General features: G+C 43.5%; 1 protein-coding gene across 1 annotated transcript in view; it reads right to left on the minus strand.

Annotated features, from left to right (window-relative positions):
- Nucleotides 1-26,531, minus strand: part of pcdh7a (protocadherin 7a) — a 37,575-nt gene extending 11,044 nt beyond the window's left edge. The window contains exons 1-3 of the mRNA XM_028414726.1: nt 24,737-26,531; nt 22,242-23,403; nt 16,548-17,327 (exon numbers count right to left, since the gene is read on the minus strand). Coding sequence (XP_028270527.1) covers nt 16,548-17,327; nt 22,242-23,403; nt 24,737-26,163 — 3,369 coding nt within the window. The 5' untranslated portion in view covers nt 26,164-26,531. The remainder of the gene's footprint in view (nt 1-16,547; nt 17,328-22,241; nt 23,404-24,736) is intronic.
- Between the last annotated feature and the right edge of the window lie 512 nt (nt 26,532-27,043).

The raw sequence follows: 27,043 nt of genomic DNA on the forward strand, positions 1-27,043 counted from the left end.
TCATGGGATTCTGAAAGTCTCAATTAAAAGCCACATTTATGGAATTCTTTAAGAGGCTTAACAGCTCTAGTGGACAAAATGACCTTTTGAGTGGATGGAATAGCCTTAACACTTCTACATAATTGTTATAACTGAATAATTCGTTTATATATATATATATAAAACACAATTAAATTACTGGAGTAATGTTGACACCATTTTTGAACAGATATGGACAAGCAGATATCTGATATTCAATCCCAGATCAATATTACAGTTCATCAGCTCATGTCAGCTCATCCTGTTCCTCATAATGTGATAGCTTATTTACTACCTAAAAATAACCAAGCTGATAAAATGTCAGTCTTATGCATATTACAGCTATAAATGTGCAAAATGTAAGGCGATACTGCACTCTGCTGCTACGACACCCAGTGAAAACAAATATGCTTCTGTTGACACCACATGCGTACGGTACCAGACTTCATAACTGGAATGCTGATCAGTCAAAATGACCTTTGCTTTCACTCTCTTGTTTTGCCTCCGTTGTGCTAATGCAGCCAGTAAATGTGAATGTGGGACTAGTTTGAAAGAGGAGAGGAGGAGAAGTTCTTTGGATTGAATATGTGAACTCAATATGAGTATTAAAATGATTAAAGAGATGGCCTTTGTGTTGATTGTTTTTTAAAGCATGAATGCTCTCTCTTTGTGTGCGTAACCCTTCAGGACCTGCAGATAACCTGCCTAGTCCTCTTTAATATATAAAGATTTTGATAAGCAGGTGTGGAAATGATTTATTTAAACAGTTATTTTGACACAAATGACCCCAAAGAAAAACTAAAATAACCCAAACTTTGCAGGTTATTCTGCTGAAAAACTAAACTAAAACTAATCCGGGGTGGCTCAAAAGGAAAGTTTCCTGTAACACCCAACCGTGGGAGGACAAGCATATTGCCTGCCATTAAGTGTGAATTTGTAACTGGTTAAATGACAAATCTTGTAAAGCACTTTCAATACCATTAAGGTTGAAAATAGTCATATAGCTGCTTTTACATATTCTAGCTTTAAACTGCAGATCTGTCCATCCTATATAATGTAAAAGAGGACACAACCTGCAGTACTCTTCAGCTGTAAAAACTCCAGTAAACTTTGTCATGACTTTTACTTTTGTCTGTTTTGTCAATTTTAAATCTTTAATGATACACAGTGTAGGAAGTAAAAAAAAGGGTTAGCACATCCACATACAGAAGTATGTTCTCGGTTTTCAGGCATTTTAGCATTTAGATTTTATTTTTACACACCCCAGATGTCTAACACTTAGGTGTGAAAAATAGCTTGATAACATATCTGGGGTGTTTTTATCTCACTTATAATATGCATGTGTATTTTTTAAGCATTGTGTTTCAACATTTTTCTCTCACTCTAGCTGTTCCTCCACCACCAAATAAAATGAATAGGCGACTGGTCGGATTCCTCAGCTCTTACTATACATTAGAATCTGTTAACGAAAGTGTTTCTCAAATCTTTTGAAATCTTTTGCTTCCTTCTGAAGTTATTCATCAAAGGTAGCTGTGGAAGAGAAACCAGTAGAGTACGCTGACAGAACGCTTCTTGTGGTTGCTTTGTGAACAGGATGGTACAGGTTAACAATTCATTTGATGATAATACATTCAAACCGGTTAACTCATCTACAGCTGTATTTAAGCCCTCAGTGTTGCAATAGAGTGGTGTGTGTGTGTGTGCTGTGTTGGAATGCAGTTTCCTGAGGCTATGCTGAAGTGTTGCCATTAGGTCAAGCAAACAAGTGAAGACGTGTCCAGGAGAGACTTTAGTGGGAGAGAACAACGGATAACAATTGGTTGAGAACACGTCAAAGAGTCTGGTAAACAAGGGAAAATGTATAAGAATGACAGAAACAGAGGAAACCTCTGCGTGACCACAGGCTGTCTGAAGGATAAATGAAGATATAGAATGCTGTCATGGGATGAGGGGACAGACGGTGGACCCTTGTGGTATTTGCAGAATGCAGAACATTGGTCTGGAGCAGGTTGAAACTCGGCTCAGGCGGGAGTGAAGCAATGTGAGCGCTGTCTGACTTGCAGATGTTGATGAGGCAAGGCGCCTTATTACCACAACACACACGGCGTCTATGCAGATGCCTTAAATCCACACATTAGGCACACCTGCTTGCTTCTGCTCACTGTCGCAGGTGTGCACGTACACACTGGCACATTCATAACTATGCAGCATGTATGTTGCAGTGGGACCACCTCTGCAGTAAGAGCAATCCTCCCTTCTCCATGCTTCTTCCCCCCCCCCCATTTTTTCTCCCCTCCTGCTACATTTCTCTGCTCCCCCTCACCCTATCGTTCACTCTCTTCTTTCATTTCGCCTCCTCTTCTACTTTTCATTCCTCCTGTACTGCAGTTCATCAGTTTACTCCCCCATTCCCTCCCCCTTCCTTCCTTTCTCTCTCTCTCTCTCTCTCCTCTGTCTCCATTGCTCCCTGTAGAAGCAGGTGATGTAGAAGGGTGCTCAGCAGTATCTGACTATCAGGCCTGACTCTGTGAGAGGAATGATAATCACTGTGCTGCACTGCAGAGAGAGAAAGAAGAGAGGGAGGGACGGGGAGACGGAAGAGGGAGAAAAAGAGGGGGCATGAGGTAGAGGAAAGGGGGGTGGTGCAAGTGCGGCAGTAAAAATGAGGGGTAAAATAAAGTGAAGTGGTGGTGGTAGTGGGGGGGGTTGAGATGAGTGGGACAAAGAAAAAAGAGGAAGAAGAAGATAAAGAGGAAAAAAGAGTAAGAAAGAAAGACAGGATTACAGAAATGGAGCACTGCTATAGTAAAGTACACCTTTGTGGTGTCATGCTCCCTCTTTCCCCCTCACAAGAACACCTCTTCCACTGCACTAATCTGTTTCCTCACATACACACACACACACACACACACACACACCCCTAACAACACCACCCTTACTACCACAATAGCTTGTAGTACAGCAGCCCCGCGGTATGAGGGAGAGCCTTAGCCTTGTGTCTGAGCACCAGAGAACATTAACTGCAGCAGCGAGGTCATCTGATCGGCACTATGCGGACCCTCTCTCTCTCTCTCTCTCCTCCACTCTTCAGACTGCAGCAGTCTGCTGCAAGCCCCCTTGTGGCAAACACAGGAACTAATGGCACGCCTGTCCCAATGAACAGTTTATGCATCCTCCCAAGCATGCATGTATGTATTTTGTTGAAGCCTAAATCTCGTATGGAAAGCACTTAAAGCCAAACTCTTTTGTAACAAGTCGTTGTAGGAGTGTGTGGGTGTGTGTGTTTTTATGTGTAGTGCAGAGGCAGGCAGACACCGTTTCACTGCATGTGGATCTACTGCATCACCATCCACCACAGCTTTGTTACCATCAAGCTGTCCACTCTGGCATTGTGCTTCCTCCCTTCTCCCTGTCTCCATCTGGGCTCTCCAGCCTGCAGATACACATTGAAAATCACTGACTCTATTCACAGCATCAGGCCTTTGAAATGTTTATCCTTTTGTGCAGACTTGGCCGTCTATAGGGGGAAAAACAAACCAGAAACAAAAGCTCATAGAGTGAGATGTAAAGCGAGGCTTATACTGGACAAATGCCCCTGATTCAGATTAGCTCCTTTGTTGGCGTGTTTGTGTGTGTGTGCTGGTCATGTTCATCACTTTCCACTGCTGATCCTTAAAACAGTCATCTCTTATAATATCCATGACAGCAGTCATTGTTAAGAAAGATGCAAACAGGATGGTGGCGTACAACTGGCCTTCTGTGTGCATGCGTGAGTAAGGGAGACCATACATATGTATGCATGCTATTTATTATTTATTGTGTGTCTGCGTACGTGCATGTGAGTGCGCGCGCTTGAACCATTAGACTAATAGTATGCGTGTTAGGAACAGGCTTTTCCCACCCACTGCTATTGTCCATTACGGTTGACCAGATGAACAGCGAACAATGGCTTCTCTGTGGGGGCTAGTGTATGAAAGAGTAAAAGTGAGGATGAGGCTAAATATATGTAGTCTTACACACTCACACACAAGCCTGGCGAAAAGTCACACACACACAAACACAACCTCCCTGTTGAGAGTGATTAGGAGTGCTGCTGTGAACAATAGACAGAGTCAATAAAGGACCTCAGAGACATCCGGATACAAGAGCAAGGTCTCTATTCACTCCCCCCACATCTCCCCTCCATCCACCACCTCCACCTTCATTCACTCACATTTTTTTCTCTTTCCCGGAACCCTTTGCACTTTCTCGTCTTCCCGCATCCTGTTATGTTTTTTCTTCACTATGTCTTTCTCTGTCACTCTTTCAGACTGTTTTATTTTCTCATATCTGACCAAACTCTCTTTTTTTTCTTCTTGCTTATAGTCCCATCTCTCTCTTTTCTCTGTCTCTCTCTCTCCATCTCACACATATACTCTGTCTCCTTTGTGATGCTCCTGTCTTTTGTAAAATGGGCGGACGGGCTGAGCTGACAGAGGCTGACACGACGGAGCGCCATGGCAAACTGAAATCCATCCTGTCAGTTTAGAATCAGTGTCACTCATTTTACAAGGTTAAAGATAGCTTTGCCTAATGTGCTGTCGGATAGAAACAAACACATACGCCACACAGGCCTTGTCACACGAACACAAGCACACATATACGAACACTAACACTCTGACACACGCACACACTGCAGGAGAGCACCCCATTAACTTACCCCTCTACATATAAGATGGCTTAAAATGATAAGACAGCATATTTGTGTATGTGTATTGGATATTTATAAGTATGTGTATTACTCATGTTGTGGGGACCAGACTTCCCTTTGTGGAGGGTTAGGTTGAGGTTACTCTTACATTCAAAGTCTCAGTGATATGAAGATGAGTCAATGTAACGTCCTTTGAAGTGATGGAAACACAACTGTGTGTGTGCGTGTTTATGTGTGTGTGTGTGAACCCCATCTCAGCCCCTATCACCCCCGTGACAGACACAGTGCCACAGAAATGTCTTGGGGCGCCTCGCCCAATGTCTTGACAATAGTCTCAGTGTGTGTGAGTGACAGAGAGTGGCTCGGGGACACAGAGGGGACGTTATACTGGGTAGACGGCACGCACGCGGACACACACACACATAGAGACACACACATGAAAGAGGGAGGACAGTGCACCTCTTTCTCTCCTTCTGCGCTATTTCTCATTCCCTCTCTCCCTGAAGCAGAGAGACTCAATCATTCTCACACTCTGTCTTCTTTGACGCAGAGGAAAAACATAAAATAACTGCTCCCTCTCTCTCTCTCTCTCTCTCTCTTTTTCTGTGGTTGTGTGTGTGTGTGCATGCGCAAAGGCAGACTGTATAATTAATACAGCTTTCATTTTCTTTGAGCTATGAAGTATGCTTTTGGTATGCAAACAGACTTCTTGCATGCAGGCGTGTGTGTGTGTATGTGAGATTGAGCGTGTGTGTTCGATACACCAGAGACTGAGTGCAAAGTTGGGCCATTGAGTGGAAGGAGAAGGAAGGAGGGGAGCTAATGAGAAAGCAGGGGAGAATCCATGCCGTTCTCATCGATAACCTCACAGCAGACTTCAAGCTTATATCTGTACATTGGCTACCATATTGCAGCCCCTCCTTTGAACATTACAGTACAGCATTAGAGTAAAGAAATTACTTCAGTGCTCTCATATTCAGCCTCTGTTTCAGAGAGCTGATCTTCTTGCTCAGGAGTCTGCCTGATTATTATGCAGCTTCTGGCATTAAAAATGTTTAAAAATGCAAATTATTCCATAGTTACTTCAGTAAAATAGTGGAGCGGCAGCTGAAAACAAAGTGTTTGTTGCACACTAAAAGTATATATATATCTTGTGTCAAGGTTTAATTTATGTGTATTCTGCTGAGAGCAGAAGTTTAAAGCGCCTCATTTCAGGGCTCGATTTATTGCCTGGCACACGACATCATGTTACATTTATGCTAACTGGACATGATCATATTGCCCGATGTTATCAGATTATGGGACAGCAGAGTGGATTTTTTTCCCCCAGAGTCCAGGGTTTGGGTCTCCCTGACACCACGAGCTGTTTTGCTTTCACCCATGGTTAAGTTTTGTTTTGAATCAGGGTAAGGTGAATATCATTCTAAACAGATGAATTCATAACTTTAAACACATTTTACACAACTGTTGCCATTTTTCGGCTGCCATGCGACAAGTCCCCACCCCCATGAACAACCTCGTGTTACATTTTCCTGTGAGGAGAGGCTGCAACAGTCCTAAACCCGTAGTACATTAGATGACATGCAAATGTTGCATGCAGTGGTTCATTAATAATCAAAACTATGACCGCTACTCCAACTTAAAAAGAAGATGAAAAAATCTCCAGTGTGGATTTTTCATGAATAAGCTCTGAGACAACAATGTAATTACTTTTAAAAGATTATTAATTAAGCAGATTTTTTTTAAAAGTGTAATTTATAAAGCAAATTTTAAACACACTGAAAAGCTCAGACTTTGTAACTGCAGAGCTCGCTAATGTCTACACATGTTAAGGCATGCTGTGTGTAAATTGGCTTCCATACAGTCCAGATCTCAGGCTCACTTTCTACATAAATCCCCATATGGGAGTAGGGAATGAATTATTAAACCATTCATAATGATCATGCCATGTGAGAGTAACATTGCTTTGTAAATGTGACACGGTGCCATTTTTTTTCTGCAGCAGCAACCCCACACTCACATGAAAATAACATTTTCTTTCTTTGATATTCAATTAAGAGTTTAGTCAACAATTTGATCACCCTTGAAACTTGCACAGCTGCTGTGCTACATCTACTCAAAATGGAGCAAAGCATAGTGAGTATGCTTGACTTCTGTCTTTTAAGAAAAAAATGAGAAAAAAAGTGTAGGAGGGAGGAAAAAAAAATGCAGAGAGCACGTTGAGGTGAAACTGTTGATTCAACATATTTTTGACGGAAGGCTCCCTGCAACGGCTCTGCTGGATTTAAAAGGGCCGTTGTCAGCAAAGGCCGGCATTAAGAAACACTCTCACACATCAAATTCTAATCAAAGCCTGCTCTTTTTAACAGCCGTGAAAGCTTTCATGTTAACACGACACCACGACCAAAGCTTTATTCACGCTTTTAAAAGAGACTGACCGGTCAACGGGCGTGCGCGCGTTTGTGTGCCTGCGTCTGACAATACACCATATCTGTGTCAACACACTATCCTTGCTTCTCATCTTACGGTGATACTGTGTGTGACTCCCCTAACCATGCATAAATTGTCTGTGATCCCCACTTACACTGTGTATACACCTGTGTGTGTGTGTGTATATGTGCGTGCACTCACAAAAAGATGTGTATATATTTCCAAGCCATCTCAGGTTGTCAGCTCAGATGTGAGGATTCTTTTATCCAGCCAATTAGAGGTTGCCATTTCATCCCCATGGAAACCTGTTTGGGGCCTTAATTGGCATACAGATTTGCATTACTTTGATTATGATTTTTTTGTGTGTGTTTCTGTTCGGGTTTGTCTAGGGTTCTCAGTAATAAAAAAAACAAGTTGTTTGTTTCCCCTTTATCCTCAAGTGATGTTAGTTGCCGTCTTTATAATGTGGCAGTATTTCTGAATGGACAGAAGAAAGCCTCTTAAATAATATATGTCTTATTTGTACCTGTGCCGCGCCGAACCATTAAGAACCAACTTTGCGGTAATGCTGTGCAATTACTGAGCTGTATTATGAGCAACCTATTGATTTAAATTGTAGTTCGATTCATCAAAGTTCCAGTTTGTTTGTGTTTGGGAGCAGTTGTATGTGAGTGTATTCATCTGTAATTTCCATGTGCATGAAGTAAAAGTAATGTGTTGTGAGAGTGTGTCACACAGGTCAAACTATTATAACGCCTCGGTTTGAAGGCGCTGTCGGGTTCAGGTACGTCTGTCAGGTCTCTGAGTGTGTGTGAATATGTGAGTGTGTGAGCTTGGTTAGGTGGGCAGCTCTTAACTGGTCTATTTCTGACATGAACATGCAAGTGGGACAGAACAAAGTTCACATATACACTCACACATACATTGGGAGAAGCTTGGGTCAGTGGTATAATATGGAGCATCGCTGCAGGCAGAGGCCTGCCCACTCAGATTTATGTAACTTCTTCAATAGGGCAGGTAGAAAAGCTTTCATTTTTTTCCTCCCTCTCTCTCTTTTGCTCACACACACACACACACACAGACACACACACACACCAAAATAGCCTGAAGAGTTTGAGCTGGCTTTACTCTCAAAGTGAAGCTCCTTCCCCTCCTCTCCTGTCTTCTTCTAACCCTAGACCCACATACCTCATTTCTATCTTTTTCATTCCATCTCCTCCTTCTCTTTGACCCCCCCCCTTCACTTGCCAACCCCCAGGCAGTACCTAAGATTGCATTCTCAATTTGTAGCTTTAAATCTCCCCCTCCACCACTCACTGAAGCACTGCCTGTTCGCCCAGTCACCTTATTTCTCTTCATCTACCTACCCAAATCTCTCAGTCCCTCCATTCTCAATCCTCCACCGGCCCCATTCTTTTCTTAGCCATGGGTACTGACCAGGAATTTCTTTTCTCTTCCTCCACTCATTTACTGTCTCTCCCTCTTCTCCCTTTTCTCTTTCCTCTATCTTCATCTTGATCTTCCGATTTATCTGCCTTCCACCAACAATTCTAAAACAGATGGCTACATTTAGCCTGGAGCAAAAACATTGGCTTTGGACTACAGCGCTACCAGGGCCAGTCTTTTGCAGTCATGCAAGATCTAATAAGCTGATATCCAGCAAGAAATGTGCTCTGATTTGCCAGTAGCAAAAATGCATAAACCATATTGCTCAGTACAGCTATTCACACCTTAGGCTTATTCCTTGGTAGCATGCTTAATTTTATCCAATGAAAAAGGAAAAAGAAGAAGAAACAAAGATTAAAGCTGACTTGAACTACAGTCTAAAAACAGAAGGAAGGGGGTGGGGAAAATGGAGAGCGATGTTAAAGCCATTTATAAAATTTAAAGAAACTATTAAGTGTTATAAAAAAAAAAGTTTGGAACCATTAAAAACACGTTTTGAAAAGATGGATCCAGATGGAGAGTGATGAAAAGAGATGAAACCACTTAGGAAGAACAGAGAGATCAATCAGGAGGAAGACAGACGGAGGAGGAGGATGTGATTGTGTGTGTGTGTGCGGGTGTGAACGTGTGTGTTAGTAATGAAGGGGGCAGTCAGACAGTTGGGATGGAGGTTTGGGAAGAGATGCTTTTTTATTGGACGAGTTACAAAGCAGTGATTTTTAAAAGCAGACAGCACAGATGAACATTTGTAATTATAGATGTTTTTAATGGTTTTCGGGAAAATTGATTTCTTTACTCTGTTGTGTAAAGTTAAATCTGTCAATTCTCGTTTAATTTATTTTTTTTCAATATACCTCTTATTGTTGTTTTTTTCATTCCATCCATCACAGTTTAAGTAGAATCCAAACTGCATTTATTCAGCACTGAGTATGAAGAGACTGCAGTTAAGGATAATAAAATGTTACCGCCTTGCAGCTTTCTACGGTTATTTACTCAAGTATTTAGCAAAAGGCAATTGTAAAAATTGCCTTATTAGAGAGCTTAAATTTGCTTAAAAATCTGCATATTAGGGTGCACACTGTCAACATAAGGTCTGCTTTCTCTGATACTTTACATCCCCTTTCGTACTGGACGCAAAAAACCCACTAATATTTGTGTTTAGTCTGTAGTGTGAGAGTGGTGAATGCATGAGGATACAGAGGTGGACATGTTAATGGACTGTTGCCATGCATAACTTCTCTGACTCAGAACAACAGATACTGTTCAGTGCAGAGCTTGAAAAAAAAATGGGTTCATGTATGGGATAATGATCCACGAGTCTGTATGGGGAATTTTTAACTCCCTCTTCTTCATCCTGAAACGGCTAAATTGATTGTAATGCCCAGAACATGGCTGTTTATTAAAGATATTAATGATCTTACACAAATAATGAAATCAGCAGCATGTTGTTAGCACATTGGACATGATCCTCCTGGGGGATTTAGACAGCATCTATGACAAGTCTGTTCTGCATATTGGTGCCTTGTTCTTCATAAGGGCTTATCCTCAGAGGGACATGATTGGAAGGAGATAGCAGTCACACTTCAGAACAGAGTTTATAACTGAGAACATTATTACCTGTTATATTTAGAGTACAGACCTAATCAACAACATCCACTTGCAAGGTGAGCAAATGTAAATCATTTTGATTCACTATGAGTTGATTCAATCCAACTTACAGTTTGAATTATTCAATTTAGTTGAGTTGGACTCCAATTCAGTTCAATTCAAAAAATCCATTCAAGTCAATTTAATTCAGCCCAACGCGATACCACTTAATGCCCTGAAGATTCTTTTGTGTAGGTGGATAAAACCAGTCACAGGGCTACTAAGCTGTCTACAATCCCTGTCTTGTGTGTGAAAGAGGGCTTTTGTTTAGCAATATTGGCTAAAATTGCTCCACTCACAGACAGCCATTAAGGTAACGCTGGAGGGCAGATGAGCTGAATGCAGAGCTGTACAATTCAGAGCAGAGTTTTAAAGATGCAAATAAAAGGAAGCATCTCAGAGAGGGGCTTGCTATGTAGGTCTTTTTGTGTGTGTGTGTGTGTGTGCTCGAGTGTGTGTGTGTGTTTGTGTCAAAGAGCCTCTACGGATGTATGTGATTCTAGGAGACAGTGTGTGTGCCCGGGCTTGTGCATGTGATTCGATCCAGGGGGAATGGAGGAAGAAACTGATGTAAGAGATGGAAAACTTTCAGATCCACTTGTGTGTCATCATATTCTTATCAGGCTGGCACTGGAAAGTATATATGCATAAGGATAAGGGAGGGTGTGTAATTATGTGCTATTATGTACACACAAGAGTGTGTTTCAGTTGGTCTGTGTGTGTGTTAAAATCACACAGTCTGCTATGTGTGTGTGTGCATGTCCATGCCTCAGCTTGCCTGTGCGTTTGTGTGTATGTGTGGGTATGACAATCCCACATTCCTGCCATTTCACAGAGCAGTTGAAACAAAAGCTGAAAGGAGGAGTTGTTAACACGGTAACATTATCAGCTGAACAGCCTGTCTGTATTATCTTGTGTGGTAAACAGCCAAGACAGACAGGGGACTTCCAATCACATTCCAGCTCTCTATGACCTTGATGTGAAGGGAAACAGACAATTTCGCTCCTTTTGCCTCCCACAAATCTCCCTCCCTGCCTCTGATTCTCCTCTTGCCTGGTCTGTCTGTCGTTGTGTTAGAGTCCCAGGCCTCCCGCTCAGGGAAACACAACTTTGATTTGATACATTTGTGAGTATTTTCCACAGTGTAGACTTTCGTTCCATGATTCTGAACCTCACTTCTCACTCCTTTCACCTTTACTTCTTACCTGCTCACACATTCTGATCTTGTGCCAGATTCTTATCTCATCTTCACCCCACTGAGGACATTTGGACATACACCTTTGCCTGCATTTGCCACATTGTGAAAGCAGCATGACAGCCCAGCAGCAGTAGCTGCAGTCCTCCATCATTTTGTGTTCAGCCGCAGCAACTGCTGCGCAATTTGGAAAGTTTCCGCTGGCTGCCGCAGCAATCAAATGAAGGAACGACAATCTCCCCCTACATGTGTGACCACTGAGCTCCATACGTGGCTCAAATGAAGACAAGCGACTTCCCTTACAGCTAAAACAGTCAATCCTCAAAGTCAATGTAATTAAAAAAAGCTATTTAAGGGACCCTCAGTTTGTTTCATTTAAGCAAGTTGACTAAATCAGCTATAAAATCGATATGAAACGGTGAAACATGAGACACGATTCAGTCACAATCGCTCCATATATGTCTACTATAATCATTTCCATAACAGCAGGGGAGAAAAGACCCCCATTCCTCCATATCACCAGAAGCTTCCTTCAGCTCCTCCCCAGCTACAGTCACTGAGATATACATGTTAGCAGGTGCCAAAACCACCTGAAGTGAGTCCTCTCAGATGAGTTGGAGCAGATCTACTCCGACCACATTTGTGCCATAATCCTCACAAATTATCAGCCTCCTACTTCGAATGTGAAACCTATGTTTCAATTGAACTTATGATTTTATGAGCTGTGAAGGCAAGAAGTTTTACTTAACAATGCTCCTAACCAGCTATTACTTTGATAAGCTCTTTATGACCACAAAAGAGGTTAATAAATACACCAAACGCTGCGCAGACCTTTCAGGTAGACTTGTGATCTGAAATTTTTCTGCTTCAATTCATCTGACATTCATCTGAAATTTTTTTTTTTACCAATTTTGATTTGTGGTTAAGACACAAAACTAATGTATAAATGTTTTTCTTTTGTCTGAGCCAGTAAAAATGCAGGTCAGAAAAACACATTTGATCCTGGTCAATCAGAAAACTCAGTGTTTACAGGTAAACATGTGTTCTACCTCCACAACCGTGCATCAACAGAAACATCTGCCTTTTCCCTGTATTGTTTGAGCCCTTCTTCAGCTCCCCTCATCGTTTCTGCCTCCCTTACTCTGTCTCACTTCACTCTGTCTGGCTCATGTTCCCTCTCTGATGTCCACTGACTCTCACCCCGGCCTCCCCCCTCCCTCCCCTCGCTCTTTGTCGCCGGGTCAGTAGATCAGTTTTCAGTCTGGCTCATTGGGTGATCCCCGCTTTGGTTACCTCGTCCTTCTCACCTCTCGCTTACCCCCTACCTCCTCACCTCCCCACCCACACACCCCTTGAGCATATGGCTGGCTGCGTGGCCTGAACTCTTTAATAAATACATCAGTGAGCTGGTATCATCATGACAGGGGTCATGGGTCGGTTACAATGTGCGTGTGCAACGAAGAAGAAAGAGGGGAGGGGGAGAGCCTGTGTTTGTTTCTGGTTGACAGTACCTTCACCTCCATGACCCAAATGCACGCCGTGTGTTGTCACAGGAGGTGTGTGCGTGTGGCATGCATAGGAAGGCTGAATGCGAGTCTATGACAGACGCTCATCATATTTAATCCTGAAGGGATTTTGTTGAAATGAAAAGCTGCTTTTCAATTTTATAATCCAGTAGACTTAATCTCTCCACCCGCGCTCGTCCATACAGTCCAATTAGATGAACAAGACTGGCCGGATGAGTCCCATTCACTGAGAAAAAAAAAACGGAAAAAAGATCTCTGTTGCCTGTCCTTGTTGTGTCAAAACACTGAGATGCCCCTTGTCGTGAGAGAGAGAACAGCAATGACCTTCATCGAATGTGCATTGCAGCACAGTGCAATGCACAAAAACCGCGCTGTCAACCCACCTGTTTCCACTGCAGTCTTGGCCTTGTTAACAAGGCATTGATTAGACTTGGGACTGGATATGTGTGTGTGTGTGTGTGAATGTGTTGAAGTGGGTGTGTGTCTGGTTCGATTCAGCCTTTGTGGCACCTCGCTCACACCCGCCCCCACACACCCGCTGGGTCCAGAGCGAGAAAGTGCACACTACAGTAAAAGAAGTTGCACTAGTGAAAATGCTGAGTCGATTCATTCTCAGAGGTCAGTGTGGCGCAATGGAAGACACAAAGGTAGCAGCGGTGTTTAGATTTATGGCCAGGCATATGGTAAAGAAGGTGAGAGAGTGACACAAAAGAAAAAAAGGGTGAGAGTCAAAAGGACACAGGATGGTGTAAAGTCCCTAATAAAAATGAATAGTAAACAGTGAGAATGAGAACATAAATGTTAAGTTCTGTGACCTTTGCTGTGGCTGATTGAGGACAGCAGACAGGGGGAGGACAAAAAACATTTTTGTGGAAGAGTATGAAGAGAATCATCTGTGTGGTCGTAGTTAGAGGGTAGAACGAGGCCACTTTGCCCATATTGACTGCAGTGCCATGTGACTGCTGTGATCATTAATGTGTCCTGATGCCAACGGGTATCCTGATGACCCACATCTCAGCAGTCCACTCTCACTTTCTGGCTGCCTCCCAAACCAGACCTCTCTCTCCCTCTCTCTCTATCTCACTTGTTTTCCCTGCTTCTCCCTACTTCTTCCTTACACTTTCTCCATTAGCCTGGTATTGAACCTCTCTACTTTTCAGATACTGCCTGAAATGTCAGCAAGACAAGAGTGCTCAACTGCACTACATTGTAAAGACACGCATTTAAATAGAAAAAACTGTGGCACATTTACAAAACGTATTTCAACATTTGTGAACACATACGCTGCAAACACAGGAAAACATGGTGCAAGTGGAGCGAACATAACTGTGTTGTTTCCATGGGACCCCATAAGCTTGTTTTTGTTTTAATGCTTTGTGACTTTTAAAGTTATTAAAGTCTGCTTCTCATCAGTGACTTTTCAAAATTAGTTTTTTGTTTATTTTCACTGTAAATGCACAACATAATTTACATTTAAAGGCTAATAGGCAAAAGGCTATAGAACTGTGTGATCAGGTGGAAAAATAAAAAAAAAAACACACATTTCAGCTCATTCCCATCACACAACACTGATTATTTTTGTGGATCCCTTAGAAACAGTTTAGGTTCGTCACCTTTTTGTTGTGTTTTAGTTACATCGCATGTGTTATCAAATTGAAGAAAACACCCTCTCTTTTCCTTTTTTTCCCCATTCATTCATTGTCCTTAATATAGTCATCCTTCCCTCCTTTCCTCTGTGCACAATTTTCAACACCACCGCCTGAGCTGGCTTTAATGAAATCTCAAACTTCATCCATGACGACCACTTGTTATCGCCCTTTTTTCCCACTTATTTATTTCTCCTTCATATGTGGAGCACCATAGTTGGTCTGATGATGTGCTGACTTCAGACGAACAGTTTTAATGTTTTTCACTGACCCAGTAAAGTAGCTTTGAAATTCAGACGTCCGCCCTCCCATCCCCTGCCCGCCCCAACCAGTTAGTTACTCCATCTTTTTCCCCTCCTAACCTTCTATAATTCTCACCCACTCCTGATCTAATGCTATTCCAATTTCTGTTGGCGTCCCAAATTCCAACACTTGGCGTATGCACACCATCTATTACTCCCCAAGTCTATCTCTCACTTGCACTCACGTATAAAATACATATGCCTTCACGAAATAAGAAGTCCCTCAAGCGCAGTGACAGACACCCACAAACACAAACCTGCTCATGTTGCCAAACTGTTAACTAATTCTGACATGTACACGAGCAGTCACGCATGAGTAACCAAAGTCTTAGACTCTAGACACACACATACTTAGATGTGTGTAAAAACCAGTGGCTGCTGGATATTTTTTTTGGGGGGGGTGGGCTTGAATGGGAGATGGGGGCCCACTCCACTGCAGCAGAGGAGTTAATTACCCTACGCGATCAATAATTCATTACGCTGTCAGTTTGTGTATCTGCATGAGTCTCTATGTGTGCTGGCATGTTTTGAGTGCACGTAAGCATGAACACCAAACTCCCCCAGTAAGCATTTTCTTTCCCTGGGAATGGCAGATTAAGAGGATTGACTCCGTAATGGATTAACCTCTTGAGTTTGTGTGTCTGTGTGTGTGCGTGTGTGTGTGTGTGTGTGCAGGATCAGAGAGCCCATGTATGAATTGATTAGCCTAAGAAGCTCCTCTCCTTCCCTTTTAATGACCACATCAGCACTTTTTTTCACCACAAGCAGGATAAATGTAGCACTGTCTGTCAAGGAAATGAGACACCGCCCCTTTAAGTAGGGTTCGCTGTCACTCAAATATCTCTCTTGGGAGAGATCACCATGGACTGCGGAAACCCTGCTGTGTCAGTGTGTCTACAATGATAGATGGTGTCTGCGTATTAGTCTGTGTGTGTGGGAAGAGGGGCGAGTGACCGTCTCTATGCAGTGTTTATATTTCAGCAGGACTTTGACTTTTAACTGCAATGAACACCAAAGGCACTGCATCCATTAAGCAGCTGATAACATAACACAGACATATACAGTAAATAAAAGAAAAAGAACAGCTTGACAAGTAGAACAAAAACACAAAATGACCAATTACCCTGTTGGAAGCAACTATTCGCTCACTCTCCCTCATGTCTTTTTTTTCCTACTGAACTCCTTAGGGGTTCACGCACATGGTTCCACACAAACACACACACAGTGATATACTGCAAGCACACACAAATGCACATTCAAATATTGTTCATACAGTATGGACTTGACTCATGTGCCCTGCAGTAGATCTTACTAAACAGAGGGCTGATGTTTGACACATACGCTGACAGCAGGGTACCGTCACCCTGCTCATAGGCTTAGCTCTCTGACACTGACACACAACTGTGTGTGCATGCGTGCACACACACTGACAGCTATTTTGTGGAGATAAAATGGTGTTTAGACATTAGCGGCAGGGTGTGCAGTACAGTATGTCAGCAAGATATGTGAATAAGAAGAGATGAAGTCGAGGAGGAGGAGGAGGAGGAGACAGGGATCAGGAGCCACAGAGCGGTCAGAGAGTGAGAGAAAGAGCTGACAGTCGGAACAGTATTCAGAACCCATGGCGATTATTTCTGGAGCTCCTACCTGTTTGCTGTACTTGTTCCCAGTTTGGCAGCCATACTCTGAGCACTGGTCAGATCCCAGGGACATGGCATCAGCGTTGCCACTGCCCCCACTGCTGCTGCTGCTGGAGCCGGCACTCCCCACACACCCACCGCTGCCCACAAAGGTGTTGGAAGGAGGCAGCTCCTGGACCGCCTGGTGCTTCTTCCCCTCTGCAGGGGGAGAGTGGGGCTGTAGATTCACTGCAGGGAGAGGTGAGCTGGATTTGTAGTGCCGGGCCAGATCTGGGCTTGACTGGTGCCTTCTGCCGCCGCCCATCCGTGGGCTGCTGGGGTCACCGTCCACAGCACAGTAACGGGCCGCCAGGCGATCACTAGCACTACTCAAATCCTCCTCATCATCGTCATTGACATGACGACGCAGCCCATTGACTGTGACGATACCGCTGTAGAGTGATCTGTCCGACTTCCCCCCTCCTCCAGCCGCGCTGCCACCTCCGCTGCGTTTGTCCCGTCTAGGTTTGCGCCCACGGTCAGATCCGCCACCACGGCCAGCCTGTGGTTGAGCCCCTGAAGGACTGAAGAAGTCTTCCTCTGGCTCCTTCTTTCCAGCCTCATAGCCATTCTTGCCCTGAGCGCCACACTGGCGAGCTGTGACTACAAGAAGTATAACCAGGATCACCGCTGCAGCTCCTGCCAGGACACCAATGGCTACACTGAGGCGCTGTTTGCCTAATGCACGCTCGCTGTCTGGGTCCCCTGCAATGTCCAGTGATAGTGGAGCCATAAGGCTTCGAGCCACCTGGTGTGGGAGGGAGAGAGAGAGAGAAGATACAGATAGTTAAAGCAAAAAAAAAAACCAGACAAACCATCAACAAGAAAAAAGTACAGAACAGAGACTGTAAAGGATGACAGTGGGTGTGAGCCATGGAGGAACATCAAACAGCATCTTCATCTTAATTAAACTCATCACTGTTTTAGAAGGGGGAGTTTCTCCATGATTCCCAGGCACATAGAGTGTCACTAAATATATAATTGCTCTTGCTTCCCAGTTGCAGCATTTCAAGTTGTGCCTGTACTGCTCGCATCATCTGTAGTGATACAGGAAGCGCCTCGGATTATGCAGTTTAAAGCTGATTAAAGAATGAAAGGGAAACTTTAGACATTGAGGTCAGGGACAACTAGAAGTAGGAAACAGTCAATAAATTTAAAAATAAAGGCATGAGACATGGTGTGACCACACTGCCAGAACACAGACACATCTACTGTCTCATCAATAAACAATGTCCCTGTTGTGTATGATAGCGTAGGCGTGGATTTGTTAAGGATTTGCTATCACAATTTTTGCACTGAGAATTGGATGGATAGACAAAAGAAGGCTACTGTAAATATGTGTGCTTTATGGAAATCAGTATTAGAGCCACGAGTTTGCTCTGCTAAGTATTATAGTTTTGTGTTGCATATCAAATCCATGTTAATCTGTTTAGATATATTAAATTTGTGATACTTAAAATGTGTTGCATTTGGGTGGAAACAGAAGTAAGAATGATCCTCCCTTATGATCCACATACACAGGACTGAGAGCACTCACACACGGGCATGCTCAGAGCTTGTACACTAATAAAAGGATCATTATAAGAAAGTGGGTTATGCTGAAACACAAACATGGCCATTACTGGCTATGGAGCCTTTCTAGACGAAGAAGACAATGAGGCTGTGTGGAGTTCTGGTTTGCAGAGCCTTGCTGGTAATATGGGGTAGGGTCATGAATATAAATATATAGCTAATCAATACGTAGCAACTTTGTTGGGAGAATCATTATGCATTTGCAGCACATATTTAGACAAACACCAATATGCATGCGTCCGCATGAGCCCACACCGGCTGTAAGCCGTCTGATAGTGAGACGACTCATTCTGCAGCCTGACACCTTGTCTCAGAGCTCATATGACAATTTCTTTGGCCTGTCAAGGCTGGAAATTACAGACTCGTGTAATCCCTGCAGCTTTAAGAGTTGTAGGTAATAAGGCTTGCAGGAATCACCCGGAGAGAGACAGAGAAGTTAGAATATGAGCCCACATGGTTTGAAAGTAGCCAAATAAAATGACTACAGTGTAACCTGCAGTATTGGTAATACTGGAGAGAATTGCTCATGCAGCTGCACTGTGTGACTTGCTTATTACATTATCCAAGGCATATTAGGCTTATAGAGCCACATTATACTCTCTCTCTCTCTCTTTCTTTGTTACCCCCAAGCTAAAAAGAAGACTGTGTTATATTTCACAGTTTCATCACCATCTATCTCTGGGTTAAGTTTCATTGTTTTTCAGTGAGTTGAGTTGGTTCTATTCCATTATTCTGCTTCCACTGCAGAGGGGCCTCTCTGCCAGGCTCCGCTCTCCCATCATCTCCCTACTGTTTTTTCTCTCGCCTGCAGTATTCCTTTCCATTCTCATTCTGCTGGGCATCTCTGGCATAGCGCATCTCTGCATTGTCTGCTGCATTGTGTGTGCAAAACCATGAGAAAATAGCGATGCAGTGTCATGTACACACGCTGTACAGCAGCCAAGTTTGTGTGTGTGTGTAGGCAGGCGGGCATATATGTGACAGACAGGGGCATTACAAGGTGCGTGGTGTATGGTTATGAGTCAACTCCCATGTGAGAGGAAAGAGATACCCCACTGATTGCAGCCCCTGTGCAGTCATCCAAGTGAAGGCACGCAGAGGACGGCCTAAGTGTTCAGCAGTATAAACAGCCACCTCTACCGCTGCATTTGAGTGTATCCCTCTGCATCCCATTCCCAGTGGACACTTCCATTGTGCTGCATGAGCTTTGTTCTGTTCTGGCTGGACTGAACACCACCATCTGTCTGTTCCACTCTCCAAGGATTTAGCTACCAGCACGCTACTGCAGATACAGATGATGCGACCAAGACAAGGAGTTTTCCCCTGACCACACTTAGTGACCCAAGCTTACCCGATCTAAGCTGAATCTGGGTGCATTCACAACTTTTCATAACAACAGAGAGATATTATATTAATAGAAAGCTGACTGTACATGTACAATAAGGTAAAATATTATAACTGTTGATGTTGAAAGGTCCACACCAAAAATGTCACACAACTACACTCTTCTTCCTCAAACTCAAACTCTTAACATAATATAACAGATAATTATCCAACATGTGGTCCACACTGTACTGTTGGATAGAAAAGACTGAAGTAATTTTCTACCGTGGCGCTGCAGCGGTAGCAGCCGTTTTCGTTCCCTAATTGCATCTGGCATCCATCCACCACTCAGTTTGACTTCATTATGAGATGGAGGTATTCTCCCTTCAATGACTTCTACTCAATTACTCGCCAAGTTCCTCCCTGCAATCAAACTAAACTATGCATATTGTAATCAAAGACGGCTTTTTATACTGGCTTGGACATATTACACCCTATTGTTTGACTCAATGGGGCCTGGTCATTTAGGCATGATGGCAAATCATGTCCACCTGTCAACACCACTGTTTCACCATGTAGAAAGTGTTTAGTTCTAATCCTCACCTTCTTGATTTTCTGTGTCAAATTGTCTCATACGGTGTTATACTTGCTGCCTACTGGTTAGATTCTAGACCATTTGGGTGTAGCCATTTGTTTGTCTTTGTACAAAAACAGCGCCATTATAAACAACATTTTTGGACGCCAAGTTGTCTCTTGCTGAGGTGAGTCAATACTCGTCAGCTATCATTACACCTGATGTTTTTTCCTGTTGAAAAGCAACATTTAACTTTAAAGTCACAATTTGCTCTTTGCTGCTTATTTACTAGTTGCTGGATAATTTCTAAGCTCTAGCAGTAAGACATAAAAAAATTTTCTTTTGCCACTGAATTTTAAAAATAAGTTGGTCCAGTGGAAGTGGAGGACAGGATCTGGACAGAAACAGCAGCTGCACTCCCTTAAACGGTACCTTTAACATTCAAAGTAAGGTACCGATTACTCAGAGGGTGAACAGAGTTTAATGTTACAGTAGTTGCCACGAAACTGTAGCTGTGTACTGAAACTGATAACTGAAAATGAGGAATTAGCTCAACTCTACCTTTCTCACTTTGAAATGAAATACATTACTTAGGTTACTAACTCCAAATGATATCATCTTCTCTCTGCATTGTAAGTTCTATTCTCAGAGATAAGCTTTGTTTTTTTTTTTTGCACAGGTGAAACAAAGTGCAATAAATCATTTTTCCCCTGTGAGTTTTGTGACCCTATCAAGAATAACATCAGTGCTTCACTGCTTTATTTGTCTGACTGTTCTTTTCCTCTTAAATGTCTCAGAGCTATTTTGGGGTTAAACTATGCGTCATGTTACATGCGCAGACCTGACAGTTGAAGACCTTTTCCTCAGAGAAAAATGTGTTGCAAAACGAAGTTCCAAGCAGGGGCTTAAACCGCAGGTCTCAGAACAAACATTGTGACCACAAAGCCACTGAGCCGATTTAATTATTTATTTAATTATTAGTCAATACAAATTACGTTGTTCAGACCAGAGATGAAGTTTTAGTAATTATCTGCCAGCATTTATGGCTTAATTGAACATTTTTAAAGCATAATGGGAAGTCCGTTTGATTAATACACGGACAAAGATGAAAGAAAGATTGCTACCAGCCTGGCATAAGCTATATTTGAACTCATACTGTGGTAGTTATTTCTGGTATCTCAGTAATGTCTTTGAGTTGAGTCAATTACCTCTGCACAGTGCGGATCTTTCAAGCCAACCCTAATCCTGCTGTTCCAAGTCCTTCCAGAAGACCACACAGATTTATTCAATAATAGCAGATGCATTAGCACGCATATATTTTACATTCTCTGTATTGCTATTGTAAACATTATTCATTTAGAGTTTAGAGTGGTTTTAAGTTACTTTCCCCCAAAGTCAGACCTCTTCTGTTCTGCTCAGAAAGTGCTGCATAACAAAAAGCAAACTCAATATTCATGCTCATAGTGAGGAGACACTGCTGAAGTACAACTTCTATTCAAACGCTCAAATATACCTCAACCAGCTCTGTGTTACAGGGCCTAATCTGGGGCAAGCCCATCTCTCTCTCTCTCTCTGGCTCTCTAACATACTTACCTCTAATGCTCTCTCTCCATCTCTCTCTCTCTCTAACACACACACACCTATCTCCTATCTCTCTCATACACCTAATGCTCTCAGCACTGAGTTCAATGTACCATACAAGAAGAACCACTTCAATAATAACAGTTATTTTAAACACAGTCATTATAACAGTGCACACCGGACAAAGAACACACTCCAGTCGGATCCAAAGCTACAAAGAAGCCCGAATTGCCAATAGCCTTCAAATGAGAAATGGGGTTCTTTATCTGGGACAAATATAGACACAATTAGTTCCCCCAGAAACGGTCAGAAAATTGCAATACCATGCAGGCTGCAGAAATTGCACATTTATCTCATTCTGTGTAGAAAATAATCTTTTCACCAGTTTAGTTTTTAAACAGATGCAACCCATCATTACAGCCATCATCTACTGTTATGTGTTATTGTTATGGCCAGATTTTTAATAGATCACAGAACAGTCACCTCACTATTATTGGCTATCTGTGCCAGCTGCATGGGGCAGTGGAGGTCTGGTTTCATTACACCTTCTGAAAGATAATAATATATTGCTTTAGTGGCTGAAAGCAGTCAGAAAAGACACATAAAAATTACCTGTGCATCCACAAGTGTGGCGTTGGCCAAGCTCTCATTAATGAAGACGTGAACCAGAGCAGTGGCACACAGAGAGGGGATGCCACTGTCATTGACTCGGACCACCAGGCGATGTAGACCTCTGTGGCGCCTCTCCAGAGGCTCCGCCAGGGTGATCACTCCATTGGTGTGGCCAATCTCAAACAGTCTGAAGGGATTTCCTCCCACTAGAGCATAGCGGAGGTCTGCATTTGGGCCTGTGTCTGAGTCTATGGCTGTCACGGTCCTGACAATGGTGCGGGCACTGCTGGCGGGTGGTAGTAGGGTGTAGGACTCATTGGCTGGAGAGGTGATTGCAGGGGCGTTGTCATTTTCATCCGTCACAAACAGTGAGACTGTAGCTGTGGCTGTTTTGCGCGGCTCCCCTCCATCAACAGCCCGCACACGGAAGGTGTAGGTAGAAAGCTTTTCACGGTCAAATGATGCAGAAGAAAAGATAGTTCCAGTGTTGTTCTCAATGGAGAACACTTCTTCTTGCTCTTTCTCACCATCTTCTCCCTCAGTCTTCTCTCCAACTCCATCCATCTCCACAAACAAACTAAGTTCGGCATTTTCCCCCTCATCGGCATCAGTCACGGTGACCATGCCAACTGGGCTGTTGGCGAGCAGGTTCTCTTTGACATAGAAAGTGAAGATTTCCTGGACAAACTTGGGAGCGTTGTCATTGCGGTCAGTCACCTGAACAACAACAGTCGCAGAGCCTTGCAGAGGAGGGGTGCCCTTGTCCTTTGCAACAACTCGTAGTTCATATCTTTCTCGCAGCTCGCGGTCCAGAACCCCAGTGGCCCGGATATCTCCATTGTCTGCATCTATGTAGAATGGCCCGTTACCAGCAGGGTCCAGGGAGTATGCGATTTCTGCATTCTTACCGCTGTCTGCGTCTGAAGCTACGACGGTGACCACCCTTTCCCCTGGCGAGTTGTTCTCAGCGAAGTGAACCTCAACTACACTCTGGGCAAAGGTTGGGGCATGGTCATTGATGTCTACAACCCGCACCATCAGTGAACTGTTACTGGACAAACTCGGGCTGCCAGAGTCTACTGCCACAATTGTTACACTGTACTCTTTTGTGGCCTCATAGTCCAGCAAGGCAGACGTATGCAGGAAGAATTTTTTCTTGTTCCTGTGAAAAAAAAAAATCATGAATACAAATCTGTCTTACATAGAAACATTACACCGTGGGTCTAATTCCCAATGTATCAATCAAACCAAATAATAGTGAGCCCCTTGCTAAATTAGCTGACTGTCAGTTATCAGGTGTTGCCTGACAAAAAGTTTACATGTAAATAGTGTCATTGTGTCATTCTCTTTTTATCTGGAAGTTTAGTCTTATTTAAAAAAAGTTAGAAAATGCTCACAAAGCTTCACAGTAGCCTACATGACATCATTGAATGTATTGTTACAGCTTTTTGAATTTTAAATGCATGGCACACTGTTCTAAAGCTTGGATCAGGCCCTGGTCTGTTTTTCCTTGACATACCAACTGTGAAAAAGTGTAGACAGAAACTTTTCAAATCAAGTATTAGATTGATTAACTAATCATTTCAGCTCAATTATGCTTGGCTGTAATAACCATTAGCTGCGGTGATGTGTAAAGAGACAGTAATACTGGAAAATCTGTGACATTTTATTTGTATCAACTTATCGATTTGTTGAAGACCTCTCATGATTATTCTTCTGACAACTTTCTCCAGTCGGTGGCGGCCTCACATTCAATTAGATGAGCAGCCACAGTGGACTGATGTCACAAGTTGTTGCTGTATTACCTCAAAAAGGCTTTGTGTAAATCCCCTCCATTCAGGATATATTCCTACAATGGGAGTGAAGGGCACTAACATGTGCAGTCCGCACTGCTAGTTTAATATAATTAGAAAATACAAAATCCTTGACTTTGATGAATATTTATACTCAAACTTTACAGATTGCAAGACAGTTTAGCCTCTGAGTGAATGAGAGATCTGCTTGAACCGAGCTTAGATGAAATCTGAGTCTCACATATACTTTTTTTTAACATTTTACATTATTATATACAGCTACCTTTGTAAGTACCAAGGGACTGTCTTTAAACGCCAGTATAGTTTACAGGAGTCTAAGTAAATAGCTTTACACTAGTAGACAAATGTGTTATCTGAAGAGAGATAGCTCAGTGGAATGTTAATGAACCACTGTTCAATAGTGTAATTACAGACATTTTCCTAATGAATAATGTTAAGTTGTAACTTTTAATAAAGTGATTAATGGCATACGTCCAAGTATTATTGGCTTAATATCTGTTTCAGTAAATGTTTTATCCTCCTCAGGTAAAGTTTAGCCCCTAATTGAAATGCATCATTAGTTTATCATCACTCATTTTATGACAAAGAGCTGATGATCAGACTCTGAGCTGTTGTGTGATGACTTGTTGTCAAATCCTGCTGAGAATCTGGTCTATGTTCCTGCAGATTGTTTTGTCTTACCTGTCAAATGCTTCATCTGCAGGCAGAGGTGGAAGAGCTGTTTCACCAGCTGGCTTCAGGGTGAATGGGACATCTCCTACAACTGTGCAGGTCACAGCCCCATTCTCTCCCTGATCCCTGTCCGACACCTGAACCAGAGCTACTGGTGTGTCCACCAGAACGTTCTCTGGCACCAGAGCTGCTCCATCTCGAACAGGGATTCTTCCAATCTTTCGGATCTCTACGACAGGGACGTTGTCATTTTCATCCCGGACAGCCAAAACTACAGTGGTTCGGTCAGTGCGAGGAGGCTGACCCCGGTCCCTAGCGGTCACTGTGAACCTCAGTTGTGCAACTTCTTCTCTATCAATCCTGTGAAGAACGCTCAGCCATCCTGTGGCCTCGTCCAGCCTCAGGAGCCGCCTGACAGACTCAGTGGCAGCTCCAAAGACGTACTCCACCTGCCCATTGACTCCGATGTCTCTGTCTGAAGCTCTGACCTGGAGGACAGGTGTACCAGGGGGAGCATTTTCAGCCATTTCTGCTTCGTACGTCGACCTCTCGAACTGTGGGCTGTTGTCATTGACGTCAGTGATGGAAATACGCAGCAGAGCTTGGGAGGAACGTGGGGGGTTCCCTCCATCTCGGACCCTGAGGACGAGCTCGTATGAGTCTTTTTGCTCACGATCCAATGTGCCTTTCACAATGAGCTGTGGTTGCTTTTCACCATCTGGTATGTCTGCCACCTGAAGTTCAAACACCGTGCTTCTGGGTCCTCCTCCATTGTCTCCATTTCTACCCCTCCGGTCCCCAAGTCCATCTACTCTAGTAACGGGGTTTCCACCTGCTGCGCGTCTTGTCGAAGTTGATCCAGCTCCACCGTCTTGGATGAGCTCATAGCGATCAATGCCATTGCGCCCAAAATCCCTGTCTGTGGCAGTGGGGAGCAGGTAAAGAGTTCCTATTGGGCGATTCTCCTCGACTGACAGCTGGAGAACAGGTGAGGGGAAAGAAGGTGTGTTGTCGTTGATGTCTGTTATGACAACACGGCCTTCAAACAGGTCTACCCAGCTCTGCAGTGGCCCTATTACTGACACTTCAAAGTCCAAGAAACACTCATTCTCATCAAATATCATCTGGCACTGTGGCAGCTTCTCCCGGTCTATGCGCCGTGGGCCGGTCGTCAGCTCACCTGTCACATTGTCAATCTTGAAGAATTCAGAGCCGCTCTCCAGGGCGAAGGTGACATCCCCGCTGCCCGTACCTGCTGTGAGGCCCAGGTCGGCAGCCACGTTGCCAATCTTGACGTCAGGTGGGCCCTCCTCCGCTACTCGGTACCGGAGAGCTGAGTTGGCACCCGGTAGCTGAGTCAGCAGCTGCAGCAGCACTAAGACCACGAGGCTGAGAGCCTGCGCCGCGGAGGAGTGCACTGCACCAAGCCTCTGCATCGCTCCTGCTTCCTCTCGCCTCTCTCCTTCCCGCTTTTTCTGCTTGCCTCCCGGCTGCGGCTTGTTTCTTCTTTATTGGTGTTTTGTGGTCTGGTGTACCTCACAGCGTGGGTGTTTGATTTATCCTTTCTTTTTCACCTTCTCCCTATCGCTCTCTGCGGACTGCCGCCTGAGGTCCGGAGAAAAGCTTCTGCACTAGTAGTTCACTTCAGCCCTCTAATTCTTTCCCCTTCAACTTCTATAATAATTCTGCAGCTTTTCTGGGGCTATTGAAGCCAGAAAGATGTAAAAAAAATCCATCCTGCTGCGGAAAGAAAAAAACTAATTCATCAGCCTTTGATTAATCCACTTCACTCTTCCTCACTCCTTTCTTCTCCATAAACCAGGGAGCTATCCCGTTGTCACAAGAGGACACTTATCAGTTTATAATGCCATTTGTAAGTTCTTTTTATTCCAGTCACATTTGGGACAGAAGCTTTTCTCGCGTTTTTCACAGTTAGTAGAAACTGCAATGCAGCACCGCTACACAAAGAAAAGAAGAAACACTGCTTAGCTCTCCGGACGCTCAGGAAAATTAACTCACATCTCCAAGGAGGAACAAAAAGAAAAAAAAATCAGTTTAAAAGAAGTCTTTTGGAGATGCTGCTACTGGATCTTTTTTCTTACCTTCAGATCCAGCTGCGTTTTCCTCTTGTTTTTTTCCCGCAGTGGAGCAACGTGCCAAGCAGTCGGATTCCTTTAGGCTACGCAAGTTGTGAGGAGACAAGAGTGCTTCTAGAGAGTGATATTTTCTTCTCATAAAACAGAATATTAGAGGCTCTCTTGGTGGGCTTAATGGGGAGATCCCGGCATGAGCATCAATTCAGCGTAATCCTGCGCA

This window comes from Parambassis ranga, chromosome 1, assembly GCF_900634625.1.
Source record: "Parambassis ranga chromosome 1, fParRan2.1, whole genome shotgun sequence".
In the NCBI taxonomy this organism is placed as follows: Eukaryota; Metazoa; Chordata; class Actinopteri; family Ambassidae; genus Parambassis; species Parambassis ranga.